General features: G+C 47.4%; 1 protein-coding gene across 1 annotated transcript in view; it reads right to left on the reverse strand.

Annotated features, from left to right (window-relative positions):
* The window catches only part of SDHB (succinate dehydrogenase complex iron sulfur subunit B), a 34,088-nt gene extending 28,780 nt beyond the window's left edge, over positions 1–5,308 (reverse strand). Inside the window, exon 1 of the mRNA XM_032300569.1 lies at positions 5,076–5,308. Within this exon, the coding sequence (XP_032156460.1) occupies positions 5,076–5,147 (72 nt within the window). The 5' untranslated portion in view covers positions 5,148–5,308. The remainder of the gene's footprint in view (positions 1–5,075) is intronic.
* Between the last annotated feature and the right edge of the window lie 4,202 nt (positions 5,309–9,510).

The following is a 9,510-nucleotide window of genomic DNA, read 5'->3' on the forward strand; positions in this document are numbered from 1 at the left end:
CTACTGTGCCTGAGGCAGGTGGTAGGGAAAGTGGGACAATATGCCTTTCTTTTTTTTTTTTTTTTGAGACAGAGTTTCACTCTTGTTGCCCAGGCTGGAGTGCAGTGGTGCAATCTCGGCTCACTGCAACCTCTGCCTCCTGAATTCAAGCAATTCTCTGGCCTGAGCCTCCCAAATAGCTGGGATTACAGGCATGTGCCACTACGCCCGGCTAATTTTGTATTTTTAGTAGAGACGCGGTTTCTCAATGTTGGTCAGGCTGGTCTCAAACTCCTGACCTCAGGTGATCTGCCCACCTCGGCCTCCCAAAGTGTTGAGATTACAGGTGTAAGACACTGCACCCAGCCTTTATTTTTATAGACATATGGTCTTGCTCTATTGCCCAGGCTGGAGATCATGGCTCACCGCTGCCTTGAACTCCTGGGCTCAGGCGATTATCCTGTCTCAGCCTCCTGAGCAGCTGGGACTATAGGTGCATACCATCATGCCCAGCTAATTTTTGGAGACTAAATGTTGCTAAACTGGTATGGAACTCCTGGGCTTAAGAAATCCTCCCAGCTCAGCCTCCCAAAGTGTTGGGATTACAGGTGTGGGCTGTTGTGCCTGGCCCTAACTTGGACTTTTTTTTTTTTTTTTGAGAGTCTCATTCTGTTGTTCAGGCTGGAGTGTAGTGGCAGGATCTCAGACCACTGCAACCTCCAAAAAAGAATTGTTCAAGCAATTTTCATGCCTCAGCCACCAAGTAGCTGGGATTACAGCCATGCACCACCATGGCCGGCTAATTTTTATATTTTTAGTAGAGATAGGGCTTCGCCATTTGGCCAGGCTGGTCTTGAACTCTTGGCCTCAAGTGCTCTACCTGCCTCAGCATTCCAAAGTGTGGGAATTACAGGCATAAGCCACCATGCCTGGCCCCTAACCTGGGCTTTAAACAGAATCTGGGACTCTGGAGATGTCACCTATAACCCTCACCTAGTTCTAAAGCCTGATTTAGTATTGTTAGTGGGCAACAGGCATCAGGCTCTATCAAGTTGGGTCTCAGTCCCATAAGGCCTGTGGGATGACTATGGTTACCTGCAACATTACCTTCAACATTTCTTTCTAATACTTAAATATCTGTTTCATGTCCACTCTACACAGATACTCGATCATGTATTATCTTTCCAAAAGAGATTAAGTTTGCATTAGAACTGATTTAAATTTTTTAAGTCTTATCATATGAATGATGTGAAATAAGAGCAATGCCAGGATGCACTACACCGAATGTCTACGTCAATATACCCCAGGCAGGTAGATCATCTAAGGTCAGGAGTTTGAGACCAGCCTGGTCAACATGGTGAAACCCCATCTCTACTAAAAATACAAAAAAATTAGCTGGACATGATGGCAGACACCTGTAATCTCAGCTACGCGGGAGGCCGAGGCAGAAGAATCTCTTTTTTTTTTTTTTGAGACGGAGTTTTGCTCTTGTTACCCAGGCTGGAGTGCAATGGTGTGATCTCGGCTCACCGCAACCTCCGCCTCCTGGGTTCAGGCAATTCTCCTGCCTCAGCCTCCTGAGTAGCTGGGATTACAGGCACGTGCCATCATGCCCAGCTGATTTTTTGTATTTTTAGTAGAGACGGGGTTTCACCATGTTGACCAGGATGGTCTCGATCTCTTGACCTTGTGATCCACCCGCCTCGGCCTCCCAAAGTGCTGGGATTACAGGCGTGAGCCACTGCGCCCGGCCAGAAGAATCTCTTGAACCCAGAGGTTACATGAGCTGAGATGGTGCCACTGCACTCCAGCCTGGGCAACAGGGCCAGTGAGACTCTGTCTCAAAAAAAAAAAAAAAAAAAAAAAAAAGGATTTCATATAATATTTGGTGGGGCAGAAAGAAGATTCTGAAATCAAAATCACCAGAGGTGGTCGTGGTTCTGAAAGTGATGGAGCTCTGCTCATCTTGAGGTCTGTACAAAGAGTTAATTCACAGGATTATGTTATCTGTGATCAACAAAAAATTTGCTGAATATATAAATCTAAAAATTTGCTAGATTTCACTCACTGAGCCTTTATCATGTGTCACACACTGCCAAATGATCTCTAATCTTTATAACATCTCTATGAGAAATGTTTTATTGTTCCCAGTTAAAGGATGAGGTTAGGATCATATAGCAACACAAGTCACTTGATTCAAAAACCCAATCTTTTAGCCAGTGGTGAAAATGCAAACACAAAATGGAACAGCACAAAAAGATAATTCCATTTTGCAACGAGACCCAAGGAACATGGGAAGTTGTGACTCTAATCATACATTGAGACTATATGATTTTTTTCCCCCTTGTTACCTGTACAGCAATTTATACTACAAATCCACTATGAAAGAGGGCCCCCTGAAAGCACTTTTACGTTACTCTACAAGGCTAATGAAAATTCAAGGCAGAAAGTACATTCCTAGGAAATCTTGGATAGCATGAACTTCATAGTTTATAATTTAAGCAAGGCAAGCAACAACTGGACAGAGAAGGGTGAATTCTGAATGGTGCTGAAGGCTGGTTGTTGTTCCTCTAGCAAAGTGTCCTTTGGGAGCAGGCTTGGAGTTGGATGCAGTGGATAAAGATTTGGAGGCCGGAGAAGAAGGGGGGGAAATGGAGAGGAAGAAGGCAAAAAGGGCTGTATGGAGATAAGCCTGAGTAAAACAGAAGGTGCAGGCTTGCTGAAAAGTGACTGGTGATGCTTCAAATGCAAGCTCTATCACTTACTAGCTATGTGTTCTTTCCCAAATTATTAACCTTTCTGATTCTATTTCTTCCTTTGTAAAGGGTGGGTAATATTAATATCTGCCTCATAAGATAACTGGGGACGGTCAAGCTTCTAGCAAAGCCCAGAAAATAATTTTTGCTCTAAAAGATTGGCAATCTTACCAGTGTTTGCATTATTCTGATTTGTAGACAGGTATCCTAGCCCTGCCAGACTGAGGAACAAGATGCACAATTATTATTATTATTATTTTAAGCTGGAGTTTCACTCTTGTCACTCAGGCTGGAGTGCAATGGCGCAATCTTGGCTCACTGCACCCTCTGCCTCCCAGTTTCAAGCAATTCTCCTGCGTCAGCCTCCCGTGCAGCTGGGATTATAGGCGCCCGCCACCATGCCCAGCTAATTTTTGTATATTTTTTAGTAGAGACTCGAACTCCTGACCTCAGGTGATCCACCCGCCTTGGCCTCCCAAAATGCTGGGATTACAGGCGTCAGCCACTGCACCTGGCAAGATACACCCTTTTAAGGGTGCTTCTAGCCCTAAAGGAGTTCATAGTCCAGATAAAGAAATAAGGCAACACAAATAATAGTTAATATATTACAGTTAAATACTTAAAGGCAGAATTGTGGTTCAGTGGTGCAGACTATGAGCATAAAAAGAATTCAGAACCTGAACCTGAATGTTACCCACAGGTAACACACCAAGCTCATTACTGAATTCTTTTGAGGCAGGCTTTGTGGGTATAAATAAATGCACATTCCCACAAGGAAAGGGAGGCTTTGGAGCTCCTGTTTTCTGTTGCCCTCAGGCAAGTTTCATAGGTCATGGTTGTAATTCCAGGCAAGGCCCTCCAAAGGTGGGTGGTATTAGTACCAAAGGCCTTGTGGAATTACAATGACCTATGAAACTAGCCTTTTCTACAACTCATTCTTAGAAGAGGGGCCTGTGCTTTGGAACTCTCTCTCATTGGTGGGGCTCTCACAATTTGTTTGCTCAGCAACCGTAAAAGGAACGAGTAAACAAGATCATTATCAATTATCAATTTAATCCTCAGAGGATGTCAGCTTGAGGCTCTGGTAGGCTGTACGCTTCCTCTAGCTCCCCTTTTCAGAAAGGCTGATGCAGAGAGAGTAGATGCAAGTTCACACACAGCCTGCTGGATAGAACTAGGATTAGAACATGGGCAATACGTACTCAGGTACTTAAGATGAAAGACGTCCTCATTTAAGTACAAGAGAAGAAGAGGAACTAAAATTTCTTGGACACCAACCATGTCCGAAGATCTATGCTAAGGAGTTTTTCCGGTACTATGTTAAAAAACTGGCTCACCTGCCAGTTCTTGGGGCTGTGATATTTTGAGCAAGCAAAAAATTTTCTTTCTAGGGACCACAAGTTTTCAAAGCTCCAAAAAGGAGGTAAGAATTCTTGCTTGCCCGCCTTAAAGGGGTTGTTGAGAAGCCCAGAAGAGGAAACAGACTTCGAAAGGATTTGTAAATCCTTAGTTCCTTATGTATACAAAAGCAATTTCCCTTCCCCTTCTAAATGTTGCCACTTAGAAAGCAGATCAGAAGTGTGTTGTTTCTTGACTATACAAGGGCTGTGGGAAAATCAATCACTGCACATTGCGCAGTAATGAACAAGAACAGCACCAAGCTCTCTCCCTGTCATTCCACGTCAACTCTGAGGTCCGTATCATGCCCTTTAGAGTCAGAAACACTGAGAGGATTCTAGTGAAACTATGGGTGACACTGCTTTAAGGAACCCAGTCTTTCCTGCACCCCCTGCCATCCACCAGAGGGATCCTTCGGGGTAGGGAGCTGGGTACATTTCTCTCCATCTCTCCCTTCCCCTGTCCCGTCCCCATCAATTCACACATCCTTATCTCACCAATCGCGGTCCTCAACCTTGCACCCTAGAGCGGTGACCTCGCTTCCCAATTCCCATCTTTCACAACGCACAGGTCTCCCTCTTTCACAGAGGCGACAGTTTGGTGGCAGAAAAAGGGCTTGGAACTCCAATGTTTGTATTCGAATTCTGGTTCCAGCAGTCATTCACTTGCCATTGACCTTGAGCAATTCAAGTCCCCTCTTTGAACTTTTTCCCCCCTTAGCTGTAAAAAATTGCCCCTGCCCTAACTCACAAGCTGCTGCGAGGCGCAGGATAACTGACAGGGATGCTCCAAGCCAAATCAAAGCACTGCGTTCGTGGGAGGAGGTCCTCCCTCTCCCTGAGGCCTTGCCCTGTGCTTCCTTAGCCTCTCCGCAGCCCTCTCAGCTCCAGGCAGTCTCCATGACTTTCCTGCTTTTTTCTTCTCTGAGGCTCCGGGACTTACCTGCAGGCAGGCTCCGCCAACGGTTGCGGCCGGTAACCGGCGCCTGAAGGAGAGTACGACCACCGCCGCCATCTTGGCTCCTGACGTCAGCCCCACCCCTTAACCCCGAGGTCGCCCTCCGCCATTGTCCCGTCGAACATTGCGGCGCCCAGCCTGCACCCACTGAGGACCCGCTAGCCGCATAAGAGCCACCAAGTGGGAAGCAGTTTCCGGTTTCCCCGGTGGGCGGAGGGAAGGCGGGGCAAATCACGGCGAGCGTGCGCAATAGCGCAGTAGCGGCGCATGCCCATTTAGTTTCCCCCGCCTAAGGTGACCTTCTCAGAAGCGAGAGGAGTCGGAGAGGCAGGGCGGCTTTCAGGGGTGGGGCTAAGATTTAGATGGGGCGGAGCCATCCTGTTCGGGTCCGTGCTCCGATTTTAACCCCTTTCTTCCTGGAAAAAAATTTTTTTTTTTGAGACAGGGTCTCACTTTGTTGCCCAGGCTGGAGTCTTGCCTCACTGCAGCTTCGACTTCCTAGGCTCAAGCAATCCTCCCACCTCAGTCTCCCGAGTAGCTTGGGACTACAGGCCCATGAGCCACTATGCCCGGGTATTTTTAAAAATATATATATTTGGGCCGGGAGCGGTGGCTCAAGCCTGTAATCCCAGCACTTTGGGAGGCCGAGGCGGATGGATCACAAGGTCAAGAGATCGAGACCATCCTGGTCAACATGGTGAAACCCCGTCTCTACTAAAAATACAAAACATTAGCTGGGCATGGTGGTGCGTGCCTGTAATCCCAGCTACTCAGGAGGCTGAGGCAGGAGAATTGCCTGAACCCAGGAGGCGGAGGTTGCAGTGAGCCGAGATCGCGCCATTGCACTCCAGCCTGGGTAACGTGAGTGAAACTCCGTCTCAAAAAAAAAAATATATATATATATATTTGTAGAGATGGAATCTCGCTATGTTACCCAGGCTGGTCTCGAACTCCTGGGCTCAAGCAATCATCCTGCCCTGACTTCCCAAAGTGCTGGGATTACAGGCATGAGCCACAGCTCCCTGCCTTTCTAAGAATTTGTCAGTCTTATTGTTTATCTCTGTCACTTACTGGCTTGAGTCAGGCGTTTCTCTCGGGTAATGTGTAGCTAGCCCGAGGCTGCCCAGGTTTCAGCACTGAGAGAGTCCCAGGCAAACTGGGCGGTTGGTGAATGAGCTGAGGTGATCTCAAAGGTGGCTCAAGGGTGCCATTCTTTTGTTCGTTCGTTCGTTCGTTCGTTCATTCATTCATTCATTCATTCACACAAACAGAGCGCCTCCTATGTGGCAGGCACCAAGCGCTGGGTTGCTACAGGAATGAGCGAGCCAGGTAGTCACTGCTCATTGAACTTACTCTCTAGCGGTGGAGACAGGCAAGTGGGCAGACAGCTAGACACCGTGAGCTCTGTTCTGTAAGAGAAGGTGTGCCCAGACAAGGACACCCAGTCCTTGATGGCTTCGTTAGCCGTTTAATATCAGAACCCATTTCTATGCTGTGCCAAGCATTATGGTCCATCATCCCACTTAATCCCCACAGCAGTCCTGTGAAGGTTTTTTGTTTTTGTTTTCTCTGAGTTTCCATTTTAGTCATCTCAGCTGCTTTTTCCAGCCCCTTCCTTGGATCGGCTCAGAGCTGGCCTCATTCTTGGGCCTTACCTTGGGCAGGAGTGGCCTGGGGCCTCCAGGGCACCTGCCCCTTCAGTCACCCCAGGTGTTTGTGTAGGTTGTTAACTTTACAGGTCCCAAGCTTCCCCAGGAGTGATTTTTTCCCCCTTTCTTCCTGCTTGTTTTTGACATGTGAAGGGCACGTTTTTATCGTCTTTGGTCTCCATTCTTACTGCTGATGTGGGTGCTTCTGGAGACATTAAGATGGCCAAGTGAACTGGATGGATGGACTGAATTTCTGGAGTCCTTGACTAGAACCCCACTACACTACTAGTGTGGCCTTGTTAAAGGGGATGTGCAGTGAGGCCTCAACCTCTGGGTCTGACCTGGAATCTTCCCTTCAAGGTCATGTGACCTTGGACAAGCCCCTCCCCGTCTTTGACTGAACCATTAGGGTGTTGGGCCCTCTGATTTAAGATTCTGTGATTAAGGCCAGGCGCCGTGGCCCACGAGGCCAAGGAGGGTGGATCACGAGGTCAAGTGATTGAGACCATCCTGGCCAACATGGGGAATCCCCATCTTTACTAAAAATACAAAAATTAGCTGGGTGTGGTGGCATGCGCCTGTAGTACCAGCTACTTGGGAGGCTGAGGCAGGAGAATCGCTTGAACCTGGGAAGCGGAGGTTGCAGTGAGCTGAGATCGCACCACTGCACTCCAGCCTGGAGACAGAGCAAGATGCCGTCTCAAAAAAAAAAAAAAAAAAAAAAAAAAAATTCTGTGATTCATGTGGCTGCCTTCTGGGTAGCTGGTGACAATGCTGAGGTCACCTTGACTTTCACTGGTGCTGATCCAGCACTGGAATAGGGCCCCTCTGGTCTGCCCCATGGGGCTTCTTGCATCACCCAAGCTGGCTGGATATGGGAAGACGGCCTCTCTGTAACTCCTCCTAACTGAATTGTCGTCTGAGCTGAAGAAAGCTCTTCCTGCAAGGAATGTATTTCTAGAGAATTGGTCTTCTTAACATTTTCAGGGTTCTTTCATCTCCAAGGCAGATGCCGCCCCTAGATAAATGACTACCCTTTTACTTTGCCCAGGTCACCTTGGAAAAAGCAGTCTGAGGCCAGCATAAGTGAGACCTTGATTTATGGAAGGGCTCTTGGTGCCAAATGGGCCCACATGCCCTGCAGTCACATCATTCCTGGGCTTCGTGGGGATTTGGGGAGCTCAAAGTTATGGTGGAATAAATTCCTGGGCGCCTGTATCTCCGCCCTGGACTTTGGGATTCCAGAAAGTCACAGCTGCAGAAGGACTTTTCATGGTCTGCTCCTGACATATTTTCCCAAGGTGTCCTCATGATAAGACCCTAGGTTTTTTGGATTTATTTCCATTCGTCTGGAGAGTGACATATTGCTTTTCACCAGACAGTCTGCTACATACTACGTTTATACTGAACTTTATCACTTACAAAGGTGTTTACATAAACAGTCTCATTTAGTTCTTGTAACAACGCTTTTGGGTTGGAAAAGCTGCCCCTATTTTCCAGACCCTCTGTCTTTGGACAGCAGGAAAACTGAGCAGCCTTAGGTGAGAGGTTTTTTTTTGAGGAGCTCTCTCTCCTCCAAGAGCTAGAAATCATGTCCAGAATTTAAAATTAAAACCAGCCAGGCAAGGTGGCTCATATCTATAATCCCAGCACTTTGGGAGGCTGAGGTGGGAGAATCCTTTGAGCCCAGGAATTCGAGACCAGCCCGAGCAACATGGTGAGACCTAGGCTCTACAAAAAATTTAAAAATTAGCCAAGCGTGGTGGTGCACACCTGTAGCCCCAGCTACTTGGGAGGCTGATGTGGGAGGATTGCTTGAGTGCAGGAGGTCAAGGCTGCAGTGAGCCGTGATCACACCACTGCAACTCCAACCTGGGCAACAGAGCAAGAGCCTGTCTCAAAAACATGAAAATAAAAAACAAAATTAACATAAAAAAGCATTATGTTGTATCAACTATCATTTGTACAATCAACTGTAGTCTGATGTCATGTAATTTAGGGCAACTTGGGTGATTTTCCCCAGCCAGAGGGGGAAGGAGGGTTGGATTTAGGAGGAAATATCAGATGTTGCCTGGGAGATTTATTTGCCTCTGGGAAAAACCCACTTTACAGCAATAAATTGCTGTGGCAGAGCTCTGGGGCCTTCTCATCTAAAATTTAGGATTTCATTTGCCTTTGACCAATGGGCCTCGTCCTCTTTCGTCTCTCTGGCTGTCTCCTGAGCATCTCCATCTGAGTGTCCCAATGGTCCTTTAAACCCAACCTATCCCAAACGGTACATCTCACCCAAGGAGTTTATACTTCCACTCTTATTAACACCACCATCTACTGGATATCCAAGCTAGAAACTTGGTGTCATCCTTGATTGTCTTCCCCCTCTACAACAAGTCCAATTAACCAACTCCCGCCACAGCCTCCAAGGCTCCAGGTTCCCCTGCTCCCCTGCGGGCCCAGCCTGTTGCGTCTATCCCTGTAATACAGCTTGCTCTTTTCCTGCCTCATTCCCTACCTCCACACTTTTGCCCACGTTCGTGTCTTGGATCTGGAGTGTCCTTTCCTCCTCCTTCATGTGGCTGACTTGTCAACATTGAAGATTCATCTCCAACTTTTTTCTCCCTTAGGATGTCCCTCCTTGACTGTTCCTATCAAAATATCCTCTGCACACGCCATCTATGCATGCAGCACCTGCTTTAACGATGACCCATTCATATGTCTGCCTCTCCAGACTGTGGGCATTTTGAGGGCTTGACCCATTTACTCTAGTTGATTTT

Source organism: Sapajus apella, unplaced genomic scaffold (genome assembly GCF_009761245.1).
Source record: "Sapajus apella isolate SASKATOON/1434 unplaced genomic scaffold, GSC_monkey_1.0 scaffold43, whole genome shotgun sequence".
Classification (NCBI taxonomy): Eukaryota; Metazoa; Chordata; class Mammalia; order Primates; family Cebidae; genus Sapajus; species Sapajus apella.